General features: G+C 42.6%; 1 protein-coding gene across 3 annotated transcripts in view; it reads right to left on the reverse strand.

The window, feature by feature from the left end:
* The window catches only part of odad2 (outer dynein arm docking complex subunit 2), a 354,164-nt gene that overhangs the window by 325,722 nt on the left and 477 nt on the right, over positions 1 to 27,965 (reverse strand). For all 3 annotated transcript variants that reach the window (XR_009443219.1, XM_048560000.2, XM_048559992.2), the window contains exons 2-3: positions 27,579 to 27,814; positions 26,461 to 26,621 (exon numbers count right to left, since the gene is read on the reverse strand). Coding sequence is in view for 2 of the 3 variants with exons in the window: in XM_048560000.2 (XP_048415957.1) it covers positions 26,461 to 26,621; positions 27,579 to 27,802 (385 nt within the window). In the remaining variant the exon portion in view is untranslated. The remainder of the gene's footprint in view (positions 1 to 26,460; positions 26,622 to 27,578; positions 27,815 to 27,965) is intronic.

Consider the following 27,965-nt stretch of genomic DNA (forward strand, 5'->3'; position numbering starts at 1 on the left):
TGGTACCATGAAATCAATTGAGGTCCTCAAAAACGAACATGCTCGAATCAAACGTCAACAGAAACAAAAAGACAAGTCACCGGTGACTAACAAACAAAAGTAGCTGAGTAGTTCGATGGTTGGCTTGGTTTGGGTGTGGGAGACAATGAAAATTCTGATCTGGATGATTGGCGTTGCCAAACTGAAAGGTCTGACAAGAGTGAGTCGACCTCTGACAAGCTAATGCCAACCACTGAAGATGTAGCTACCTTACATTGGGACGCCTCTGACTCTGAGAAGCTGCTGTGGTCCAACGCTGGCTGTTATTGTAATCCTGTTACTAAACTCTGGACCACTCCGGCTGGTCAAATTTGTATGTCTAATGCTCTTGCCTCATGGGTCATTGATTGTTTGCATAATGCTACTCATTGTGGCGCTCGCTCGACTTCTGACCTCCTCTTGGCCACCTGGTGGCACCTTCGCCTCCAGCAGATGGCCCAGAGTGTTAGTGCTCGATGCCTCACCTGCAAAGAACATAACCCAGGCAAGGTGTGCCTTGCCCAATGGGGCAGACACCCCTTCCTGAAGGGCCCTTTCAGGCCCTTCTGCTTGATTTTAATTGAGTTGCAAAGATGTCAGCATTATTAGTATGTTCTGGTTATTGTTTTTTTTAAATGGGTTGAGGCTTATCCTATTTCTAATGCTACTGCCAAGACTGTTGTAAATATTTTGCTCAAAGAAATTATTCCCTGCTTTGATGTTCCCTTTTGCCTGTCCTCTGACAATGGCCCCCACTTTACTGGGGACATCAATGATGAAATATACTCTCATTTTGGGATTCGCCACCAGCTTCATTGTGCGTATTGCCTTCAAGCTGTGGGGCTTGTAGAACGTTGTAACCAGATTTTCAAAACTAAACTTGCCAAATTGACTTCTGAGACCGAACTGTCCTGGGTTCAGTTGTTGCCTCTGGTATTGTTCCACCTGCGTTGCGCTCCCACGGGCAAAACTCGCTTATCCCCAGACGAAATCATTTACGGTCGAGCTTTCTGCATGCCTTGGAATGATGCCTCTTCCCCTATCCATTTCCACCACATGACTGAAGACATGTCCTCCTATATTTTTGCTTTGACTAAAATTTTCCGAGGTCTTCACTCTTATGAGAAGCTCCCCTCCCTCAACACTGTTCCGACTGTTGAACCTATCTCCTTCATTGTCATCAAGAATTGGATATGCTGTGGCCTCCAACCTCGATGGGAGGGGCCGTTCCAGGTTCTCCTCACCACCCCTACTGTGTTAAGGTCACCGGGCACTCCGCCTGGGTTCACCTCCATCATTGCAAGGTCATCGGTCAAGCCTCTTCCAAGGCGGGAGATGATGGAGATGGAGACGATGAGGAACTGGGAGAGGGAGAGGAACCGGAATCAGTTGGTAACAAACCAGACTCTGAAGATACAGCCAAAACTGCATGTTTCGAATAGTAATTCTTTTGTTTTAGATATCCTAATCCTTGCTTCAAAACTACCAGAAGGAATCTTCCAGACTGCAAACGGGAGACTTTGCGTTGATCAAAGACTGGGACTGCCCCATGCTCGGGCCATTCCAGATACTCCTGCAAACACCAACAGCAGTCAAAGTTCAGAAACAGAGCCGCTGGATTCATCTCAGTGATTGTAAACGATGGGCCCCCGCAGATGGATTAAAGACTACTATTGGACTTGCCATTGTCATGGCCGCCTTTACAGAATTAGGCCTAGAGGACAATTTGTTTTCTAAGACTCATATCCTTTTATATGGAAGCCGCACTGTGTGTTACCCACTTGCCCTGTCAGTAGAGGCGTTACTTGTAGCCACCCCTGGATGGACTCCCTTTGACTTATACACGACTGACACAACTAATGCCTCATGCGTAGGCCAGGCTGGTATATACCGATGAAACGTTAACAGGAGATGTGTAGAGCTGATGATCTCAAACAGGAAACAGTCCCCCAATTGTATAGGAACTCAGGGAAAGAACAACACAACATGTTCAAGCCCACTAAGTTACCCACTTTGCTTTTCAGGACAGGGATGGGGGTGCGCATAAGCTCTAGTCCCTAAGAACACTTGCTGTGTGCAGACGCAGTGTTCCCACCAACATTGCCAAGTGAACAATGGCCTGTTTACGTGCACTTGCACTGAGCAAAGATATCTTAACATAACTGCTGGTAGACAGTTTATTTGCGGCCAGTGTGATGGGACACATGTTAGTTCAGCCACCCGGACATATCCACTTGATAGCTACTAACTGGTGGGGTCAGGCAGAGACTCCAGCCAGCCGGAGAACTGGTGGTATAAACAATTCACGCAGAAAAATAATCAGCAGGTCAAATGCTATCGAGCTAAGAAAGGCTTTGTGTTCCTCCTTAATCGGATATACACGACGGCCACCCTGACCCTTCCAGTCCTCTTTGCAGTTAGTACTAATCGGACCACTTACAGTCCCATGCCCCCAGCAAGGACATACACATAGGAAGATAGTGGCCAGAGCCGTTAGGCACAATTTTGTGCAGACTGGGAGGACCCAGTCACTCTGGGGTCCTCACTTGGCTACAGGTTCCTCGGGTCCCTGTCTCTAGGGGGATCAGTGGGAGTCATTACTGTCAAAAATAGGAACTACCTTATTTGTGGATTAACCTTCCAGAGAAACAACACTGTAGCAGGACTGGAAGCTGTTAATAAGGAACTGTCAGAACCAAGGATCTTTGCACAACAGACAAGGTATGCTGTGGATTATCTGTTGGCTCAACAAGGGGGAGTATATGCTATAGTGGGAGAAAATACATCACCCATGTTATGGACATATCATTTAAAAAAAGCAGACGACATACCAGAATATTTCCTGGGCTAGAGGGTCTGAGTTATGGGGAAATATTGGATAGACTGGGGTTATTTTCCTCGGAACACAATGTTGAGATGGACATCAGTAGAAGTATATATAGTGTTATGAGAGACATAGCTATTAGCAAAGTGGTCAAAAATCAGGGAGCATAGACATAAGGTAAGAGATAGAAGACTAGCAGGAGAGTTGAGAAATGCTTTCACTTTGAGGATGGTTGAAAACTGGAACTCACCACCTGAAAGAAGCAGCGGAGCGGAGAGGGTTAATTCAGAAACTTTAGTAATATTTAAACAGTACTTGGATATTTAATTAAATAAAGCAAAACACTGTAGATGCTGAAATTCTGAAATACAAACAGAAAATGCTAGAGAAATTCAGCAGGTCTGGCAGTTCTGAAAGTAAGTCGTGTCAAATTTGAAGTGTTTAATGATTCTCTGTCTGTGGATGCTGCCAAATCTGCTGCATTTCTCCAGTACTTCCTACTTTTTTTTATTTTTCACATTCACTTGTGTTGTCACAGTCTCTGGAGCTAAAGGCCAAAAGCTGAAAATAGGATAAGTGTAGTCAGGATAGGATAAGTGTAGTCAGAGATAACAAAGTGTAAAGCTGGATGAGCACAGCAGGCCAAGAAGGGTCTAGGCCCAAAACGTCACCTTTGTGCTCCTAAGATGCTGCTTGGCCTGCTGTGTTCATCCAGCTCTACACTTTGTTATCTTGGATTCTCCAGCATCTGCAGTTCCTATTATCTCTTAGTGTAGTCAGACCTTTGTTGATCAGCACAAATGTACATGGACTGAATGGCTTCCTTTCACACTGTAAAGTTATGAGTTTAAGCCCTGGATGAGATCAATCTCACCCCATTTTAAAATCATACCATAAATAACATCAGGCAGCACGGTGGAAATGGGGTGATCTTTGGGTAGTTGATGTGGACTTGTTGGGCTGAAAGGCCTGTTTCCACACTGTAGGAATTCTATGAACATCCTGTAAATAAGGAAAAAGATTCTCGAAGGAGCCAAAGAAGACCAACAACTGATCATGCAGGAACAGGGAGAACTCAATGGCCAAACGATCCAGTAATCTTCATTGTACTGTGTTAATGACCCGTTGCTATCATAGTGAACTCATTGTTAATCTAGCAAACTCCACCTCCACCTCTGAAGGGAAGCCACTAAATATCTCAAGGGTGAACGAGTTGCAAGCTTCAAGCAATGCTCATCTTTTACAAGCTACCAACACCATGAGTGCAGAGAGCCATGTTCATCAGGGATGCTGTTACCACAACATTCAGCACTCCAACCACAGTGAACTCCATGGGAGATGCGATGAGACAATCTTTGAGAAATATCAAAAGATAACATGAGTTCAGTGAAAGAACTCCTGAGCCCTCACACCCATCACAATGAAGCCTCATGTTATGCACTCACACAGCATGGCGTGGAGGATTCCCAAGGAAGCTGTTGTCATGCCTTAATAAAGAACTCTAATTGTGTGTTAAACAACCAAAATTTACATGCCACATTTGGAGTAGAATTCTGCCAACAAACCAGCATTTCAGCACCCCTCCCTCCATATCAACAAAGAGAAAAGACTCCCTTCCATATCATATACCTTGCATAGTTATGTTTTACAGAATCTAGCAGCTGTAAAGCATTACCTTCCAATGCCAACCACAGAATGTGTTTGTGAAATGGAAACTCATGGTTCTCCTTTCAAATGTTTTATTCTCATGACAGTTGTTTTGCTGCCATGACAAGGAGGCAATTCATGCACATAACACAATGCTCCTGATCACTAGAAATTAAATTAGGAACATACACTGTTGGACATTGAATGTCTTCTCAATGAAGGCATGATACTTGTAATTGTTCCTTGCAGGGTCTCCACTCCTACCCAAAGAAGAAAGCATTGAATTACTTCACCTACTTTCCATGCAATGTCAGGTTTTTTTTTGTAGTTATTATGCAATTGACTTTTTATCCGATGTGACAAAGTTCCAACATTATGTTTCTGTGAGTGAGTTTAAGTATCTGCCTGGGACTCCAGAAATTCCCCCATACTTCATATTCCCTTTTGTATTGTTGTTTCCGAGTCCCTTTATGACCTTTCAGTCTCTACTAATTTCCAGTAAGCCCCTTTATATCAAAAACATGCCCCAGAGCCTATAACTTTTGAAATTCCCATGCACATCCTCACAAGCAAGAAGCCAGAGTTACTTTGACTGTGAGAAACCATCCACATCTTTCTGCTACTTCTGAAGCATCTGTCATCTTCTTGTATAGAGATCCCATATTATATCTAGAATTGACTCTATCACTGTCACCAATCTGTCAGTAACTTCTGTCAGTTCTTTGTCAGAACTGTCCCTTTTGCTTGACTTCATGGACTACTTCCCTGACAGTTATTGACCAAGTCCCCAGGGCTCACTGTGGCCTACTCCCTGGGCTGTATGGGCATAGATTCCCAAGCTCTGGTTGAGTCAAATGCCGAACTCACTATGGCCAGCCCCAGGTTGGAATCAGAAAAGCCCTCTGATTATGGCAATACCCCCTGACTGATGGTAGTCCTCTTTTACTGTTCGAATGACTGCTCCCTTTTCACGAACACGCATGGTTACTTTGTTGAATCAGAGATAATGTGCTTGCCAGGTAAGCTACCAAATCACAACGCAGGTGTGCAAAGACAAAGTTGCTGGAAAAGCTCAACAGGTCTGGCAGCATCTGTGAAGGAAAAAAACAGTGTCAAAGTTTTGGGTCTGGTGGCCTTTCCTCAGAACTGATGGTGCTGGGAAAACGTCAGTTTATATGCAGAAGAAAGGGGAGGGGGATAGGGTAGGGAGTAAACGATAGGGTAGAGCCAAAAGAGAGAGAAGAGCAGTTGGACAGACAAAAAGTTGATAACAATCAGGGTGGGAGGGTGAATAGTTGTTAATGGGGACTATTAGTGACAACGACAGGTAGTGTGTAATGGCTGTAGTAGCAGGCTATGTGGCAACAAAGCCTGGTGTGTGGGCTAGGGTGCTTGGACATGGAGGAGTTTAGGCCCTAAAATTATAGAATTCAATATTGAGTCTAGAGAGCTGCAGGGACCCCATTCTGAAAATTAGGTGTTGTTCTTCTACCGTGCATTGAGTTTTGCTGGAACATTGCAGCAAGCCAGAGGCAGAGGTAGAAACCAGGGAGCAGGGTGATGCATTGAAGTGGCAGGAGTTAGGTAGTTTAGGGTATTTTTTGCAAACAAAACGTTCTGAGCTCCTTTGTGACCTTTCAGTCTCTACTAATTTCCAGTAAGCCCCTTTATATCACAAACATGCCCCAGAACCTATAACTTTTCAAATTCCCATGCACATCCTCACTAGCAAGAAGCCAGATGTTCTGCGAAGTGGTTGCCAAGTCTACAATTCGTTTTCCCAATATCGAGGAGACCACATTGAGCAGTGAAAGCAGTAGACTAGATTCTGGGAAGTGCAGGTCAAGTGTTGTTTCACCTGGAAGGTGTGTTTGGGTCCCTGGATACTGGGGAGGGAGAAGGCAAATGGGCAGGTGTTGCACCTTCGCCGGTGGCAGGGTAAGGTGCCGTAGGGCTGTGGGGAGGTGTTGAGGGTGAAGAAAGTGTGGACCGGGGTGTCCTGGAGGGAATGGTCCCTGCGGAAGGCGGGCAAGGGAGGGGAGGGGAGGGGAATATGCATCCGGTAGTCGCATTTTGCTGGAGGTAACCGAAATGGCTTCTGATGATATTGGATGTGGATTCTGGTGGGATGGTAGGTGAGGATAAGGGGAACTCTATCACTGTTGCGGGAGGGAAGAGAGCGGGTGAGGGTGGAAGTGCGGGAGATGGGACGAACCTGGTTGAGGGCCCAGTCGACAATGGAGCTAGGGAGTCCTTGGTTGAGGAAGAAGGTGGGCATTTTGGAGGCTCCCTTGTCAAAGTTGGCCTTATCTGAACATATGCAATGGAGATGGAGGAACTGAGTGAATGGGACGGAGTCTTTACAAGAAATGGGGTGTATAGTCCAGGCAGCTGTGGGAGTCAGTGGGTTTGTCGTGGATATTAGTGGCCAGTCCATCACCAGAAATAGAAACAGAAATGTTGAGTAAGGGAAGGGAGGAGTCAGACATAGACCAGGTGAACGTACAGGTAGGGTGGTTGATATTGATGTAGTACGGTGCTGCACGTCGACATGCCCACCCCCTTGACAGTACAGGGCTAGCCTCAATGAAACACTGTCTGTCTCTCTGAGCTAAAACGCAACGCAGGCCACCCTAAGAAATATGAACAGGAGAAGGCAGATTGATCCCTCGAGTCTGCTCCATTATTCAATAATATTGTAATCTGACATTCTTTATGTCCACTCTTCTGCCTTTTCCTCGTAATCCTTGATTCTCTCTATTGATCAAGAATCTATCATTCTCAGCCTTAAACATACATAAAGATTCTGCCTTCAGACCACTCTGTGGCCTTCAGTTCCAGAGACTCTCAACCCTCTGGGAGAAGAAGTTCCTCCTCATCTCAGTCTTAAATTGGCACCCCTTTATTCTGAGACTATGCCATTTGATTCAAGACTCCCACGACAGAAACATTCTCTCAGCATTTAACCTTGTGAAGCCCTTAAGGATCTGATATGTTTCAACGAGACCACCTCTCATTCTTCTAAACGCCAGTGAGTAGAGTCTCAATCCGTTTACCCTTTGCACATCAGACAATCTCTCCATACTGGGGATCATCCTAGTGAGATTTCTCTGAAATACCTCCAATGAAATGGTATCTTTCCTTAAATAAGTGAGCCAAAACTGCTCACAGTACTCCAGATGTCCTCTCACAATTACCATGTACAGATGCAGTAAGACTTCCCTATCCTTTTACTTCCAAATCTCTTGAAATAAAGGCAAACATTCTATTAGTCTCCTTGATTATCTGCTGCATCTATGCACTTTCTTTGTGTTTTGTGTACTAGTACCCCCAAGTCCCTTTTGTGCTTCAGCTTTCTGCAATTTTCATCAATTTGAGTAATACTCTGTTTTGTTCTTTCTTTCAAGCCACAGAGGTTGGCGGCCTGCAACTGATGTGATGATATTGTGCCTTTAAAGACTAAATAAAAACTGAAAGAACTACAGATTCTGTAAATCAGAGATGAGAATATAAAGTGCTGGAAAACCTCAGTGGATCTGGTAGTATCAGTGGAAAGAAACTAGAGTTAACATTGTGGGTCAAGTAACCTTTCCCCAAAACTGACAGTAGCTGGGAAAAGAGATCATGGGAATTGCAGATGCTGGCGAATCCAAGATAACAAAGTGTGAAGCTGGATGAACACAGCAGGCCAAGCAGCATCTCAGGAGCACAAAAGCTGACGTTTTGGGCCTAGGAAAATGTCACTTTATATGCAGACGACGGAGTAGGGGGAGGGGTAAGGAGTGAACAATAGGGGAAAGACAGCCCAAAGAAAGAGAAGAGCAGTTGGGCAGGAAAAGGAGTGGATAATGCTCTGCCATGTGGGTGGATAGCTATTAATAAGAACTATTAATGGTTAACAATTTCAGTGAAAGTTAGAAGAACAGCACCTCATTTTCCACCTGGGAACCCTGTAACCTTCCAGATTCAATATCAAGTTCAATAACTTTAAAGTTTGAGCTTTGCCATGTCCTTACCCCAACCTCTGCAAACCAGGTCTTGGTATCATATCGTCCATGATTACACACCACTCATTGTTAGCCATTAATAGTCCCCATTAACAGCTATTGATCTCCTTAGCCAGGTCGTTATCTACTCCTTTGTCCGTCCAACCGCTCTTCTCTCTCTTTGGGCTCAATCCCCACCTATTGTTTACTCCTTCACCCCCCTCACCCACACTATTTTCTGCAAATAAACCAACATTTTCCTAGCTGCTATCAGTTCTGAGGAAGGTCACTCGCCCTGAAATTGTATCAGAGATAATAGGAACTGCAGATGCTGGAGAATCCGAGATAACAAGGTGTGGAGCTGGATGAACACAGCAGGCCAAGCAGCATCTTAGGAGCAGGGAACCCTATAGTACCAATGTGGATTTCACAAGCTTCAAAATCTCCCCTCCCCCCACCGCATCTCAAAATCAGCCCAACTCATCCCCGCCTCCCTAATCTGTTCTTCCTCTCACCTATCCCCTCCTCCCACCTCAGGCCACACCCCTATTTCCTACCTACTAACTTCATCCCGCCCCCATGACCTAACCATCCTCCCTGGACTGACCTATCTCCTCCCTACCTACACTCACCTTTACTGGCTCGATCCCCGCCTCTAACTTGTCTGTCTCCTCTCCATGTATCTTCTCATCTATCCATTTTCAATCCGCCTCCCCCCTCTCCCTATTTCTTTCAGAACCCTCTTCCCCTCCCCCATTTCTGCTGAAGGGTCTAGGCCTGAAACGTCAACTTTCCTGCTCCTAAGATGCTGCTTGGCCTGCTGCATTCATCCAGCTTCACTCTTTGTTAACTTGCCCTGAAATATTAACTGACTTCAGATGCTGCCAGGCCTGCTGAGATTTTCTAGCAATTTCTATTTTGGTGCCTTTAAGAGATGTGCTCTGTCTGTTCTCTTGCCGATGGGTTTTGCCATAGTGGTGCTGATGTATCTCCTCCCAGCAGGCAGTATGTAAATAGCTTTGGGTTTCTCTCTGGATGCTTTTTCAGACTAAAGGAAAAGAATTACAAGTTGGTGGGATCAGGCTCACACACACTCAGAAGACTTTAGGGTCACCGGACCCGAAGCATTAACTCTGTTCTTTCCTTCACAGAAGCTGCCAGACCCGCTGAGCTTTTCCAGTAACTTTGTTTTCCTTTTATCTGTAGACAGCTAGAGTTCTCTCTGATGCTAGATTGAAGGCTTAGAAAGAGGGTTTCCTCTTAAAAATCAGAAGGAGCAGGTTGTTTCTTTCTATGGAACCATAGACAAACAGCATTGTGAGAATAGTAGCTATTTTACTCACTATATTTTGCAAAAGGGTGTCATTGCGAGATGCTGCCTATATTGGAACAGCTGATTAGTGATTAAATAATACATTGTCTTGATATGTATGTCAATGGAGTAAAATTATGCAGACATTTCATTTTGTTGCACTTTAATTGCATTGTGAGAATTGTTTTGAGTGAAGCTCAATGGTGGACCAATCAAATCATCTCGAGTACTGCACCTCATACTTGCCTTGAAAATTAGGTAGAAGTTAAGATCTAGGCTATTTCCATAAAATATTTTGGCGAGGCTGGTCTGGTCTCTAATACTGAGCATTGAACACATGCACTAAACAACAATGCAACCTACACAAGAGGTTGGCAGCCTGCAAATAAGCACCACGTAACAAAGTGCTAAGAAAGTAAGCCAAGAGTCATAAGTTGCATCCTGAGCAAATGCACTTGCGATAGGTGTGACCCCACACACAAAATGTTTTGGCAGATGCATTCAAATCATGTGCTCTGAGCTGCAAACAAAGTGCTGAAGTGCTGTGAGAAATGGTGTAGGAGCAGGCAGGGTGACATAAGACATAGGAGTGGAAGTAAGGCCATTCGGCCCATCAAGTCCACTCTGCCATTTAAATCATGGCTGATCGGCATTTCAACTGCACTTCTCTGCACTCTCCCCGTAGCCCTTGATTCCTTCTGAGATCAAGAATTTGCTGATCTCTGCCTTGAAGGCATCCAACGTCCTGGCCTCCACTGCACTCTGCGGCAATGAATTCCACAAGCCCACCACTCTCTGGCTGAAGAAATGTCATCTCATTTCAGTTTTAAATTTACCCCCTCTAATTTTAAGGCTGTGCCTACGGGTCCTAGTCTCCCCGCCTAACGGAAACAACTTCCTAGCGTCCACCCCTTTTAAACCATACATTATCTTGTAAGTTTCTATTAGATCTCCCCTCAACCTTCTAAAAACTCTAATGAGTACTATCCCAGGATCCTTAGCCGTTCATCATACGTTAAACCTAGCATTCCAGGGATCATCCGTGTAAATCTCCGCTGGACACATTCCAGGGCTAGTATGTCCTTCCTGAGGTGTGCGGCCCAAAATTGGACACAGTATTCTAAATGGGGCCTAACTAGAGCCTTATAAAGCCTCAAAAGCACATCGCTTCTTTTATATTCCAACCCTCTTGAGATAAACGACAACATTACATTAGCTTTCTTAATTACGTCCTCTACCTGCACGTTAACCTTTCGAGAATCCTGGACCAACACTCCCAGATCCCTTTGCACTTCTGATTTGCGAATTTTCTCACAGTTTAGAAAATAGTCCATGCCTGTATTCTTTTTTCCGAAGTGCAAAACCTCACATTTCCTCACATTGAATTTCATAAGCCATTTCCTGGACCACTCTCCTAAACTGTCTAAATCTTTCTGCAGCTTCCCCACCTCCTCAGTACTACCTGCCTGTCCACCTATCTTTGTATCATCGGCAAACTTCGCCAGAATGCCCCAGCCCCTTCATCCAGATCATTAATATATAAGGTGAACTGGTGGCCCCAACACTGAACCCTGCGGGACACCACTCGACATGGCAAAGTTGTTTACAGGACAGTGCAGTGGCTCAGTGGATAGTACTGCTGCCTCATTGCACCAGGGCCCTGGGTCAAATTCCAGCCTCTGGCGACTGTCTGTGTGGAGTTTGTACATTCTCCCAGTGTCTGCGTGGGTTTCCTCCCATAATCCAAAAATATGCAGATTAGGTGAATTGGCCATGCTAAGTTACCTGTAGTGTCCAGGGCTGGGTGGGTTAGGTGGGAAATGTAGGGTTACAGGGGTAGGTGGAGGGGTGAGTCTGAGTAGGCTGCTCCTCAGAGAGTTGGTGTGGACTTACTGGGCCAAATGGCCCGTTTCTACATTATAGCAATTCTGTGGTGGTTTTCCAATGCCAACTTGATTGGATGAGGGGTCAACAGCAGTGGCAGTCCCAAAGTTAGAACACTGCAATGAAGAACTACTTGGATCAGGAGAGTGATCAACAAGCTGCAGATACCAGGTACTTGCTCATGTTGGGAATTTTTACCGTCTGACTTTGCATGTAGCATATAAATAAGGTGGGGTAATATTGAGATGCAAATGGATTGCTCAAAGACGAGAAACTGAAGTCGCAATTTCAGCATAAGGGGGAAAAATTGTAAAACTTTCTTGGCATTAAGATTCAATTTTTGATTTACAGCCTAAATTCCCAACTTTCTTGCTCTTGCTCAAACCACATGGAAGTGAAAATTCTAATAGGAAAATTTTGCTTAATACTTTCATTCAGTTCTATTCAATTTTTTGTAGCCATATGAATAGTCATAATTGGAAATAACAACGATATAATTTGCAAGGTGTTTGAGAGCACATGCATTTTTTCTTAAAGTTAACATGGATTTTCAATCAACCGACCTGTACCGTGTTTAGAATTAGACAGCAGGATTTTTCCGGACTTCCTGAATGCCAATCACTCCCTACAACAGTCACGCTGAAACATGGAGAACAGCCTTTCTGAAGAAGGGTCTAGTACCGAAATGGCCCGATGTGTTCATCCAGCTCAACACCTTGTCTCAGTCTTTCATTGTGGTTTCGTTAGGGTCAATTAATGGCTAGGCTTAATTAATATTAATCAGGTGCCATTCAGCTGAAAGCAGCAGGCTGCAATTGTAGGTTTTGAAGAAGATGCTCAAAGCAAAGGCAGGTTCTCTCTGACTTAAGTCAAAACTTCTCTAAAACTGAAGTATTTTGCAGCCAAACAATCAATGTGATGAGAGGAATCCCACTGTAAGGTAACCTCTGACTACTGCTGCATGCTGGCTGATAAGAAATCTCTGAGACAGGCTATCAATGTGTTGTCTAAATGCCACCTCCAAGCAATTTTTTTAAAATTTCAAAAATATACTTAATTCATTTAAAAAAATCTTTATATACATACATAGTCACTGAAGCAGTTTGGTTCTATTTAGCTTTAGCATACGGAGAATAAATACATGACACCAGGTTATAGTCCAAAAGGTGTCATGTGATTTTTGACTTTGTCCAACTCCAGTCCAACACCAGCACCTCCACATCAGGAGAACAAATAGACATTGGAGATTGACTTTCCCAACAGTTCCATCAAAACCAAAGGCATTCCTTACTTCTGCAAGAAGCTATTCACTATTCTGAAGAAAGGTCACTGGACCCAAACCGCTAACTCAGATTTCTCTCCACAGACACTGCCCAGCCTGCCGAGATTTTCCAGTAATTTCTGTTTTTGTTTCTGATTTCCAGCATATGCAATTCTTTTCGTTTTCTGTTTAATGTTTAATCTCTGACACATCTCTTTCCAATTTGCCCACCTTGAAGTTTTCCTCCTCTCCAACAGGATTTCCATTACAATCTTTTTACATGTTCACCATCACTAATTTCACTGTCACTCCTGGTGTTTGATTAGGTAATTGCCAAAACTCATTTCCACAGCCACATGACACTCCTCAGAGTCTGACTCCGCCTCAGAATGGTGAATTCCAAATCAAGTTTCATCCTTTGTGTTCTGAAATCACCCAGGATCAGAGGTGTCTTCATAATGTTCAACATTCCTTAGACATCTGTTCTAACCGCATCCCGAGATCCACACTCAGCGTCTACTGTCACCATATTCACACTTTTCGACCTTTTCTCTCTACTGGCAGCACCTCAAGCTGGCTCAGAACTGTCCTATCCATCAGTTCCACTTCATGCGGGTCATTCTAACAAGGAATGTTCCCTTTTTCTTTCAGGCATTAAGGAGCACAAGATGTAATATCTCAGAGTTACCCACATCCCTCTGAAGCCTTCCTCCCCTCCCTATCGCTCTGACTCCATTCCCCCTCCCAACCCTACCTCTCATCATGTAAGTACTATCCCTTCTGACCTTCTGTTCTTTGAAATTGAACATTCTGGGATCAAAGATCTCAATTTTATCCCTCTGTGCCTACATGAATTTCAGGCACAACAATGTTGAACTCTTCTTCCGTCACATTCGCCTCCACGCCCGTTTATTTGGGCAAGAGTCCTCTTCTTGTCCCACAGACTCCTTCACTCCTCTCTAACACTTTACCTCCACCTGAACCCCACCCTCTAGCCATTTATCCACACTTGACCATATTGAAGAAGGGTCACTGGACTCAAAACATTAACTCTGATTTCTGTCCACACATGCTGCTAGCAATTTCTGTTTTTGTTCATGTTTCGGATTTCAAGCATCCACAGTTCTTTCAGGTTACTATTTACATGTATTTGAGTCACTGAGAGGGTCCGACAATTGAAAAGACACACACTGTACTTTGGCCAAAAGATCTTAAATGGTGGTCTTTCCCCACTGCATCTTGGCAGCAGTTGTCCCAAAGCTTTAGTGCATCATTTAACACATTGTCCTGGACTTAGGAATGTGGCACTTTGCACCGCTCAGTTGAGGTCAGCTCCATGCATTGGAAGACCAGCAAGTTTTGGGCACACCAAAGAGTGTTTTTCACCAAATTGATAGTCCTCCAGGCATAGCCAATGTGTGCCAAGTTACAGCCTGTAAAGCACAAAGTCCTACTGTTCAGGACAAACATCAACAAAAGTCACTGCATCTCTTTCCAAACTTCCTTTGTAAAGGCACATTCCAACAAGAGATGTGTGACAGTCTCTAGCCCCCTGCAGCTGTTCAAGGACAGCACATGATCCTGCCACACTTGCCAGCAATCTTAAATTTATATCCCCTAACCCTTGTGCCATCAGCTCAATTGAACTGCTTTTTCTTACACTGTTACTATAAGAGCATAGGACCATAAGACACAGAATGGAAGTAAGGCCATTCGGCCCATCAAGTCCACTCCGCCATTTAAATCATGGCTGATGGGCATTTCAACACCACTTCCCTGCACTCTCCCCGTAGCCCTTGATTCCTATGACCTGCTATGAGCTATGGCCTGCTTAATTATATGCACACAGCTGTAAACGAGGGGTAGAAAACACATTCCCAAGCCTCTGCTACCTCCCACTCCTTCCTAGGACTATCCCACATCCTCACTCCCCTCTGTTGAATTCCATTTCAATAACATACTTTTTCTCTGTGTATTTGCAATGCAGCCTTTGTGGAATGACATCATTACATACTGACAGTGGAAGTCTGGAAATTGTGGGCATGCAGGTCACCAGAAGAGCATGCATTTACAGTGACCTGCAGTTGCACATGTCAGCAGACACTGCCACCCTTGACAGTGATTCTACCAGGTTTGGATGGCAGTTTCCTTCCCTAAAAAATGGATATTATGGATCAAACTTGTTTTGGCAACAACTGACTCTACAAAGAGTTGTTTTGACATATTTTCAATTTTATTCCACCCAATTGCTGTTGGTACCCAGACAAGTAAGCCAGGAAAGTGATAGTTTTATTACAGGAGCCTGTTTCTGTAGCCAAGATCTTCAAATGTTAAAATAAACAGAAAGTGCTAGAATTACTCAGAACAAACATCTGTGGAAACAAACAACATGAATGTTTCAGGTCTCTGACCTCTCATCAGATTTGGAAAATGTAGCAAATTTTAAACAATCAGGCAAGGAGAGTGGAGGAAAAAAAAAGAGAAATTAATTCAAAATGAATGTTTCTAATTGGTTGGAAGGCAGGAGTGATTTTACCAACAAGAATGGTGCAAATTGAGTAGGTTAAGTAAAAAGGACACAATGGTTCTACTCTACATTGGAGAGATCAATAACCAACTGGATGACTGCTTTGCAGAACATTTTCATTCAATCTAAAAGCATGATTTTGAGTTTTCTGTGGTGTATAATTTCAATTCTTAACTTTGCTCCAACTCTGACCCTTCCTGTCCTTGGCCTGCCCTTAGGCTCCAAAAAAAATTCTCTCAGTTCTCGGCTGAACATTTTACAGCCTTCTAGATTCAATGTTGAGTTCAACAGTTTTCATATCAAAACCTCTGCCCTTATACATTATTTTGAGTTCATATTTCTCATATCTTTACAGTTGGGTGCTTGATATCCTGCAGTTTGCAACTTTTTTAGATGCACATTTTCTTTCTTTACTTGCTCCATTACCAGTCACTTAGACATTGTTTCATAAAGGCTTTTGCAATTTAATATGCCCTTCCTTCCACTTGTCACAGACGTTCTCTTTGTCTTCTCTGCACCACAATCAACCTTTTCATTAGTTTAAAATATACTACATTTTATATACAATATATGTTTGAAAGGTGATCACGGATGCCAAAAGGCAATACCAAACTAAGCTTGAGACCCGTACTAACCACACAAGCAGCTGTCATTTGAAAACGTTTTACACAACAAAATGGGCTACAAAGCAAAGTCAAACTGAATCATGGGTGACAAAACGTCCCTACCCGATGAGCTCAATGCATTCGATGCTCACTTTGAGCAGAAGGCCAGTGAAATGCTGTCACGTATCCCAACAGGCTTAGATGCATGTGTACCCAAGGTCACTGTCACAGACATAGAACATAGAACAGTGCAGAACATGCCCTTCAGCCCTCGATGTTGCACCGACCTGTGAACTAATCTAAGCCCCTCCCCCTACACTATCCCATCATCATTTATATGCTTATCCAAGGACTGTTTAAATGCCCCTAATGTGGCTGAGTTAACTACATTGGCAGGCAGGGCATTCCACGCACTTACCGCTCTGAGTAAAGAACCTGCTTCTGACATCTGTCTTAAATCTATCACCCCTCAATTTGTAGCTATGCCCCCTTGTACAAGCTGAAGTCATCATCCTCAGAAAAAGACTCTCACTGTCCACCCTATCTAATCCTCTGATCATCTTGTATGTTTCTATAAGATCACTTCTTAGCCTTCTTCTCTCCAATGAGAACACACCCAAGTCCCTTTCTTCATAAGGCCTTCACTCCAGACCAGGCAACATCCTGGTAAATCTCCTTTGCAGCTTTTCCAAAGCTTCCACATCCTTCCTGTAATGGGGCGACCAGAACTGCATGCAATATTCCAGGTGAGGCTGCCTTAGCGTTTTATACAGTTGCAGCATGACATCACGATTCCGGAACTCAATCCCTCTACCAATAAAACCTAACACACCGTAAGCCTTCTTAACAGCACTATCAACCTGGGTGGCAACTTTCAGAGATCTACGTACATGGACACCAAGATCCCTCTGCACATCCACACTACCAAGAATCTTTCCATTGACCCAGTATTCTGCCTTCCTATTATTCTTCCCAAAGTGAATCATCTCACATTTATCCACAGTGAACTTCATTTGCCACCTTTCAGCCCAATTCTGCAGATTATCCAAGTCTCCCTGCAACATTTTTCCCACACTGTCCACCACTCCACCTACCTTAGTGTCATCTGCAAACTTACTAACCCATCCACCTATGCCTGTGTCCAAGTCATTTATAAAAATGACGAACAGCAGTGGTCACAAAACAGATCCTTGAGGCACACTACTAGTAACCGGACTCCAGGCTGAATATTTTCCATCAACCACTACTCGTTGCCTTCTTACAGAAAGCCAGTTTCTAATCCAAACTGCTAAATCTCCCTCAATCCCATGCCTCTGTATTTTCTCCAATAGCCTACCATGTGGAACCTTATCAAAGGCTTTACTGAAGTCCATGTACACCACGTCAGCTGCCCTACCCTCATCTACATGCTTGGTCTCACCTTCTGAAAAAACTCAATGAGGTTTGTGAGACACAGCCTGGCCTTGACGAATCCATGTTGACTATCAAATTGTTACTTGCTAGATTATTATAAATCCTATCTCTTATAACCCTTTTCAAAACTTTTCCTACAACAGACATAATGCTCACCGGTCTATAATTACCTGGGTCATCTCTACTGCCCTTCTTGAACAAGGGCACAACATTTGCAATCCTCCAGTCCTCTGGTACTAAATCTGTGGACAATGAGGACTCAAAGATCGAGGCCAAAGGCTCCACCACCACCTCCCTAGCTTCCCAGAGAATCCTTGGAAAAATTCCATCCAGCCCAGGGGATTTATCTACCTTCACACCTTCTAGAATTGATAACATCTCCTCCTTACTAACCTCAAATCCTTTCAATTCTAGTAGCCCGTAACTCAGTCTTCTCCTCTACAATATTCTCCTTTTCCTGAGTGAAAACAGATGAGAAATATTCATTTAGCACCTCTCCGATCTCCACAAGGTCCACACACAACTTCCCACTTCTGTCTTTGACTGGCCCTATTCCTATCCTAGTCATCCTCTTATTCCTCACACACCGATAGAAAGCTGTAGAGTTCTCCTTTATTCTACCTACGAGTGTCTGCTCACGTCCCCTACTTGTTCTTAACTCTCTTTAAATCCCTCCTAGCTATTTCATCTCAACGTCACATAAGCCTCCCTCTTCCGCTTAACAAGAGATACACATTTCCTTCGTAAACCATAGTTCCGTTACCTTATCACTTCCTCCCTGCCTGACAAGGACGTACCTATCAAGTACACGCAATATCTGTTCCTTAAACCAGCTCCACATTTCAATTGTCCCCATCCCCTGCATTTTGCTACCCTATTCTATGCCTCCTAAGTCTTGTCTAATTGCATTATAATTGCCCTTCCCCCATCTATAACTCTTGCCCTGTGGCATGCTTCTATCCCTTTCCATCGCTAAATTAAATGTAACCAAATTATGGTTACTCTTTCCAAAGTGCTCACCTACCACTAAATCAAACATCTGGCCTGGTTCATTACCAAGTCCCAGATCCAGTGTGGCCTCCCCTCTTGTCAGCACTTCGACATACTGTGTCAGGAAACCTTCCTGCTCACATTGGACAAAAACTGATCCATCTGACGTGCTAGAGTTATAGCATTTCCAGTCAATGTTGGGGAAGTTAAAGTCTCCCATAATGACCATGCTGTTCCTTTCCTTCCTGCCCAGAATTGTTTTGCCAATCCTCTCCTCCACATCCCTGGAACTTTGCTGAGGCCTATAAAAAACTCCCAGCAGTGTGACCTCTCCTCTCCTGTTTCTGACCTCAGCCCATACCATCTCAGTAGAAGAGTCCTCGTCAAAAGTTCTTCCAGCCACCTGTCCTTGACTAACAAAGCCACACCTCCCCCTCTTACCACCTTCCCTGATCTTAATGAAAGATCTAAACCCTGGAACCTGCAACATCCATTCCTGACCCTGCTGTATCCATGTCTCTGAAAAGGCCACAACATTGAAAACATTAGATCAGCCTTCTTGAGAGTGAACCCACGGAAAACAAGTGGCCTGGATGGAGTCCCCAGCCTTGCACTCAGATCCTGCATGAACCAGCTGGCAGGATTAGTCACAGACATCTTTGACCCCTCCTGACTTCAAACTGACATCCCCACCTACTTCAAGAAGACCACCTTCATGCTGGGACCAAAGAAAAATCATGCAGTGTGCTTCAATGACAACTATCTGGTAGCTCTGACCTCCGTAATTAGGAAGTGGTTTGAGAGGTTAGTCATGGTTAGCACCAAGACTAGCCTACCAAATTGCCTTGATTCTTTACAATTTCCCTACTAGCGCAAGAGGGACAAGAGCGCAAGCAGACACCATCTCCCTGACCCTACACTTGTCCCTGGAACACCTGGATAAGTAGGATACCTACATCGGACTCCTACTTTTTAATCACACCTCTGCCTTCAACACCATAATTCCAAACAAATGCATCTCCAGACTCCAAGATCTAGGTCACGGCTTCCCCCTCTGTTACAGGATCCTGGACTTCCTGATCCATAGATCACAGTCAGTAAGAATAGGTGGTAAATCTCCTCCTGGTCCACCCATATTGATACAAAGGTCAAGAAAAAACAACAAAATCTCTACTCCCTCGGGAATCTAAAGAAATTGGGCATGTTCACAAAAACACTTATGAATTTTTATAGATGCACCATAGAAAGCATCCTATCTGGATGCACCACTGCATGGTGTGGCTACTGCTGTTCCCAAGACTGCAAGAAAGTACAGAGTCGTGAACACAGCCCAGTCCATCACACAAAACAGCCTTCCATCCATTGACACCATCTATATTTCCCACTGCCTCAGGAAAGCAAGTAATATAATCAAAGACACCTCCCAACCCGGGGTAATACCCTGTATCACTCCTTTCCATCAGGAGAAGATGTAAAAGTCTGAATACACATATGAAAAGATTCAAGAATAACTTCTTCATTGCTGTTGTCACACTTTTGACCAGACCTCTCATATGTTAATGTTAATCTCTCTCTCTGCACCTTCTCTGCAGCTGTAACAATGTATTCTGCACTCTGTTCTTTTGTGTGATGCACTTTGTATGATACAATCTATCTGTACAGCACGCAAAACAGCACTTTTGCATTGTATCTTAGTACATGTGACCATAATAAATCAAATCAAAAACTCTAACTTTTTTTTAGTTCTGAAATGTAAAATCTGTTGCTTTTTCTAAAGAGTCTTCCAGTTCTGCTATACGTCTTCAGTAATTTCCATTTTTATTACAGGTCTAGGGGAGTTATAAAATGAAAAAAAAAGTGAACAACATCTGTTGTCCTTCACCTTTCTTCAAACATTTGATTTTCTTGATATGTGGATCAACATGAGCACGTGAACTAACTTGTTACTAAAGGGTTAGCTTCTATTGGAAAACGTCATGCTTTGCTTGGGGACATTGTAATTAAGATCAACGCTGCTCTGAAAAACATTTTGCTTTGTTGCCTTTGCCAGATGTTTTTGGCAGTTTATGAAAGACTGGTTGGCTGGTAAGATGAGCATTCCTTCATAGGCTAGGATTGGAGAACACTTAAAAAAAAACTGTCTGAAGGAAAAATTGAAGTCTGGTGATCAAACTCCAAGATACATCAATTACTGATGGTTCAAACACTCATACTTACACAGGGAGAAAATTTTCTTCAGTCATTACAGGCAGTAAGCTACTATTGTTGATAATAAACACAGAAATCATGTACATCAAAAGTCAATGTATGTTAATTTGGCAAAAACATTATTTTAAACCTAAAATGAATTGGTTTGCTAAGTAACCTAGAAAAAAAGTCATATGGACATATTAATACAGAATGATATTCAAACTTAATTGTTAGCAGTATGGTAAACAGAATTTTTTATTTATTATTGATAGCAAGAATTAGAGGTAAAGTGTGTGCGATATTCAAAAAGCTTCTTCACTGGAGTATTATTATTAAAACAGATTGCATAAAGAGTTATTAAAACAGATGATTGACATCTTGCTCAAAAAAGAGTGGCATAGAGGCTCAGTGGTTAGCACTGTTGCCTCACAGCACAGGGACCCAGGTTCGAATTCACCCTCGGGCAACTGTCTGTGCGGAGTTTGCACATTCTCCCCGTGTCTGCATGGGTTTCCTCTGGGTGCTCTGGTTTCCTCCCATAGTCCACAGATGTGCAGGGTGGGTGGATTGGTCATACTAAATTGCCTGTAGTGTTCAGGAATGTGCAGATTAGGTGGGTTATAGGAGGATGGGTCTGGGTGGGATGCTCTGAGAGTTGGCATGGACTTGTTGGGCCGAAGGGCCTGTTTCCAAATTGCAGGGATTCTATGATTTCAGGGAATTCCTGAAAGGTAGAGGAAATGAAAGCAGATATTCCAGATCTGCTGAACATACAGATGCAAACAGTGAAGCAATGAAAATCAGGAATGAACAGGAGGCCATAATATCAAATTTATGCAGCCAAGTTGATTCACACAATATGATATCAGGATATCATTTGAGGGTCTAGATACTGCAAAGGCTACTGGCCCTGACAACATTCCAGCAATAGTACTGAAGACTTGTGCTCTAGAACTTGTTGCTCCTCTAGCCAAACTGTTCCAGTACGGTTAAAACACTGGCACCTACCCAACAAGGTGGAAAAATGCCTATGTATGTCCTGTACATAAAAAGGACAAATCCTACCCAGCCAATTACTGCCCCATCAGTGTTGTTTTGATCATTAGTAAAGTGTTGGAAGGTTTCATCAATAATGCCATCAAGCAGCACCTGCTCAACAATAATTTCACCCTCACTGGGTCAAAATCCTAGAATTCCCTTCCTAATAGCATTGTAGGTCAACCTACAGCAGGAAGACTGTAGTAGTTCAAGAAGCTGCTCACCACCACCTTCTCAAGGGCAATAGGGATGAGCAAGAAATGCTGGCCAGCCAGCGACATCCACATCCCACAAATGAATAGAAAAATAACCTGCTCAATGATGCCAATTTTGGGTTCCACCAGGGTCACTGAGCTCCTGATGTCATTACAGTCTTGGTTCGAACATAGAAAGAAGAGCTGAATTCCAGAAGCAAGGTGAGAATGAAAGCCCTTGATATTAAGGACACATTCAACCGAATGTGGCATCAAGGAGCCCTAGCAAAAGTGGAATCAATGGGTATCAGAGTCAAACTCTCCACTGGTTGGAGTCACTGTTGACACATAAGAAGACGGTTGTGGTTGTTGGAGGTCAGTCATCTCAGCTCCAGGACATCACTGCAGGAATTTCTCAGGGTACTGTCGTAGGCCCAACCATCTTCAGCTGCTGCATCAGTGACTTTCCCTCTATCATAATGTGAGAAGTGGAATGTAAGCTGATAATTGCACAACGTTCAGCAACATTCACAACTCCTCAGATACTGAAGCAGCCCATGTTCAAATGCAACAAAATCTGGACAGCATGGGCCCCACTTGCACTGGCCAGTGTCAAATAGTCTTCACAGCACACAAATGCCAGGCAATGGCCATCGCCATAAGGGATAAGCAAACCACTGCCCCTTGACATTCAAGAGTGTATTCATCACTGAATTCCCCACTATCAATATCCTGGGGATTATCATTGACCAGAAACTCAACTGGACTTGCTACATAAACACAGTAGCTACAAAAACAGGTCTGATGCTAGAAAAACTGTGGCGAATAACTCACCTGCTGACTCCTCAAGGCCCGTTCACCATCTACATGGCACAAGTCAGGAGGGTGGTAGAATACTCCCAACTTGTATGGATGGGTGCAGTTCTAACAACACTCAAGAAGCTGGACATCGAGAGCAAAGCAGCCCTCTTCATTAGCAACACATCCACAAGTGTTCAGTCACCTCACCAGAGACACTCAATAACAGCAGTATGTACTATCTACAAGACGCATTGCAGAAATTTACCAAACAACCTTAGACAGCACCTTCCAAACCTGCAACCACTTCCATATAGCAGGATCAGGGCAGCAGATCCGCAGCACCACCTGCAACTTTCCCTCCAAGCTACCCACAATCCTAACCTGGAAATATATCGCTGTTCCCTCACTGTTGCTGGGTCAAAATCCTGGAATTCTCTTCCTAAGGGCATTGTGGCTTAACATAAAGCATGTGGACTGGAGCAGTTTAAGATGGCAACCTACCAACTTCTCATAGGCAATTAGGGACAGGATATAAATGCTGGGCAGCCAGTGACACCCATGTCCCATGGGTGAATAAAAAGAAGTTGCATTCATTGTTTTATATATATCACTGAATACTTAACCCAATGCATAAAAGAATATCCATTCTGAACTGTTCTCATCCTAAAATGTGCACATTCATGTTTTCAACATAATGCAATTAACAACTAAAAATTGCTGAAGTTAAATAAAATGATATAAGCTATCCAACGTGTATGCTTTTCTTCTCAGGTTAAATTTTAAAAAGAAATTACAAGTATGTTTTAAATCAACATAAAGATGTTATTATACCCCTCTGGAACAGATGGCACTTGAACGTGGGCTCCTAGTCCCACAGCATGCTTTTCTTTTTTTAAGCTTTTTTTCTAATCAACCCATTCAGTAATGTTATTACACAACTCTGGAGCAGGTAGGACGTGAACCCAGGCCATGACGTCCAGGGATAGACAAACTACCACTGCATCACAGAACCCTCTCCCTGCCAAAAGATGTTTTTTTTCCCATTAACCTATTTTTTCTAATCAACCTATTCAGAGATGTTATTACATGCCTCCAGTGCAGATGGACTTGAACAAATGCCTCCCTGGTCTCATAGTATGCATTTTTTTTCTTTTTTTCAATGAAAGGGCCCCATGGGTTTGTTAACTTTTTTTTCATATTTAACCTATTTTCTAACCAACATGTTCAGAGAAGTTATCGTGCATCTTGCAACAAGTCAGATGTTAAACTAGGCCTCTCAGTTCAAGGGTAGGGACACCGCCACTGTGCCACAATAGGGCCCCATGGGCTTGTATTTTATGATTTTTATTTAACCTATTTTCCTAATCCACCTATTCAGAGATATTACTGCACATCTCTGGAGCAGGTGGGACTTGAAGCTTGGCCTCGCTCAGCATGTCTTTCGAAACATACCATGAAACTGACACCTGGAAACAAGTGTTCACAGACTGACAGTTAACAAAACTCATGGGTATTTGGACACATAAGCAAGTGCCAGATTGCATATGAGTCAAAATATAACTAAAAGAACAAAGACAGTAGAAAATAAATCAAGCAGCCGTAGTGTGTTAACAATAGGCAAAGGCAGAAAAGCACTGGACAATTGAATCTTGAGGTGCAAAGCCACGGATGAAGGTTTCAACAGTGAACAGGTTTTGGGAAAGGTGCAAGAAGTCAGTTAATGTTGAAAACAAAGTACATCATTTTTGTGACAGAGGATCAGGGGTCAGTGACTCAACTCAGCATCAGAGTCAAATTAGACACAGAAATTCTGCTTGAGAGACTGAAAGGAGATGGAATCAACAACAAAATTCAGAATTTGTGAAGGAAACTCAGGAAAACAGTACATACATGTACTGTGGAGGGTGGGGGTGGGGGTGGGGGGGGTGGGGGGGAGTGTATTGCGAATGTCATTGGACTAGTATTCCAAAGCCATTAGCCAAAGCTAATGTACTGGGGGCATGGGTTTGAATCCCACCTTGGCAAATGACGAAATTTGAATTCAATAATATTGAAAATTGAAAGCCATCCTAGATGTCAGTTATCATTTTATAAACCCATCTGGTTCACTATTGTCCATTTGGAAATCAAAATCTGTCATTCTTACATCTGATCTAAATGTTGCTCCAGATCCACAATGACGTGGTTGACTTTCAATTGCCCTCTGGTTCTCTGGGCCTTTTCAATGGCAATTAAGTATGGGTGACAAAATTCCCAACATTGCCAAAAATACCCAGATTCAATGCAAGAATAGAGAAATATAACATGAAGAACAGCATTCTCCAGTGCTTTATTTTTCTATATATGTTCATTTTAGTTTCAATACCTGTACTTGCACGTATATGAGGCTTGTCTTTTTGTTTTAAAATTGTGAATTTGGAACATCTAAGATCCTTAATCTAACAATACTGAAACTGAAATATTCTCCCCTACTCTCATTAGGTCCTTGCTTTGACTCAATTAACCTCCAAAGCTGCCAAATTAAACCATGACTGAAGGTTTAAAACCTTTACTGTTGCTTAATACCAAGCAAAACTCCTTCCACACATCTACTCCATTGTACGTAATTTCCACTATTTTAAATTTGTATTTATACACAGCATTTAATGCAATTAAACAATCCATCTTGTTTCATTAAAGGTATACAAACAAAATACGGCATCATGGCACAGAAGATTAATATCAGTTGACCAAAAGCTTGCTTTAAGTAGGAAGGCAAAGTTGTTTAGGGAGGAAGCATCAAAGTTTGGGAGCTAGGCTGTTGAAGGCATGGTCAATGATCAGCAATTAAAATCAGGGAGGCTTAAGAGGCCATAATTGGAGGAGACCATGTCTCTCACAAGGATAGTTGGTCTGAAGGTGATTACAGAGATAGGTTAAAGTTATCCTATGAAGAAAGTAAATTTTAAAATTGACTCTTTATTTAAACAGAAACTAGCATACATTAGCAAGCTCAATGGTCTATTTCTGCTCCTAATTCCTATGTTTGGATGAAACATTCAAGTCTTAATGAGCTTTGTAAATGCAAGCTCTTTATTTTCCTTCAATAGTTTAGTTTTCAGTTGATATTGTTTATTAACTTGAATGAAAGTGCTTCGAGAGGCACACTGAATTTTCTAAACAGAGAAAGACAGAATGATACAACACAACATCTGTGGGCCCATTGTATCTGTGCTGACAAATTGAAAAAGAAATATATAAGTGGCTACTTCCTTGAAACCCTGAAATTTTCTCCCTTTTAATGTATTAACATTTCTTTCTTTTTTGGAAATTACCATTGAAAGGATGGTGGGAGAGGTTGAAAGAAATGCATTCCAAATTATAGCATGACCTTTTTCCTCCCTAATCTTTCACGTTTATTAAAACCCTTCATGGCAATGGCTACTATTTAATTCTCATATATTCTACGTTGCTGGCCAGTAAACAAACTTGCTAAATTGTGGAAACCACTCTATTCCCACTTTGGTGGTAAGCACGGCTGCTACTACTACTTTGGTTGTGTTGAATGAACCATATATGCTACAATTATAAGTCCATAAGACACAGGAGTGGAAGTCGGCCATTCTGCCCACTGAGATTTTGCCACCATTCAATGAGATCATGGTTTAATCCGAAAATTCTCAATTCCGCTTCCGTGTCTCATCTTCGTAACCCACTCCCTTCCTGATTTTAAATAAGGTACAACATTTAATAACTCGTCTGCAACAATGAAACTTTTTAATAAAACTGACCTTCTAGACAAGCTTGTGTTTCTTTCAGTTTCTCTTTCTGAGCTATTTCTAGCAGCTTGGCTAGCTGGTGAAAAGTGGACACTTTGATGACACCAGTAGAAGCATCCAAAATCAGCAAGGGGTTTCCATCCACATTTTCTTTTGATACAACAGTTTTTTTGCTGCGATGACAAAGAAAAGTAAATTAATTAAAATGAAAATTATGTATTCTGTTCCTTTCTTCAGCCAACTCAGTATAAATGAGTAATGGCAGGGAACTTACCATACCACCAATTTCAGGCCTAGATCGGAGAGGTTTTAGATAATTACTGTTGTTAAATTGTGACATCTGATTTGATCTGATCTGACACCAATGAAGCATTAATTCTTATATGTTAAAGGTCCACCATCTAGCGGTTAGAACATGTTAACATTATTACACTTATATATCCTTGACAGCTGGCTCAAAAGTAACGATGCAGACAAGTGTACAGATCATCCATTGGAAAACAATACTCTCGACTAAAAATTATAGTGATGTCAAACAATTGGCCTCAAACGATAAAACACTAATATAAATCACACTGAACTTGTTTATATATTCTCTATTTCAATTTTGTCAATAATTTTAAAACCTCAGCTACAAATCCATTTGCAATTAAGCAACATTCAAACAGTAAAAAAAGGTAAATAGAAAAGTGTATGAAAAATATAAAAGTTCAAATGGATTAGAAAAGAGAAAAACAAACACAAAGCTTCCTTCCTGCTCCTCTGATGCTGCTTGGACTGCTGTGTTCATCCAGCTCTACACGTTATCACAAATCTTGATATTTGGTTTTCTAAAAGTTGGCATTGAATTCAGGTACACAATAAAATGCTAGCTACTATAGCATATTAAAACTATGAATAGATATTCATGTTTTCTTTGCTGCAATGTGGTTCGTTTTTAAAACCAAATCTATTCAATACAGCCAAGCTTGATAATCAACTCACCAACATCGTAATAAATACCAACTGCATACTTATTAACTGAAATTGCACGTTTCTCAAAAGCTACATCAGCGTTATAGTCTTGCTTTAATACACAATTTTGTCGGTGCAATTACAGCAACACACAATCTCTTTAATGTGGAACCAACCTGATTTGGTAGTCTGCTCCGAATCCGGATATCTCCAAATTCGACTTCCATTCAAGAGGTTCCCGAAACACCAAAGCAGCTTCCTGTGGGTGCTTGGAACTAACATATTCCACAAATTTGATAATGCTGTTCAGTAGCGAGATGTTCAGAGGGGTAAATTCTAACTTTCCGACCCCAATGCCAGCAGCCGTCCATTGAGCTGCTCGAGTTAACGCTACACCCATGGTGACGGGTAACTGGAAGGAAACGAAAAAGGCATGGGCACAGTGAATAATGAAGCCAAAAGAATTGCTAGAAATTCCTTTCTCAAAACGTTACTACTTGAATAGAATAAAACATAAATAAATAAATACCCAACGGACGAGTGAATTAAGGTAGCTTAAACTC

This window comes from Stegostoma tigrinum, chromosome 2 (genome assembly GCF_030684315.1).
Source record: "Stegostoma tigrinum isolate sSteTig4 chromosome 2, sSteTig4.hap1, whole genome shotgun sequence".
NCBI classification, from domain to species: Eukaryota; Metazoa; Chordata; class Chondrichthyes; order Orectolobiformes; family Stegostomatidae; genus Stegostoma; species Stegostoma tigrinum.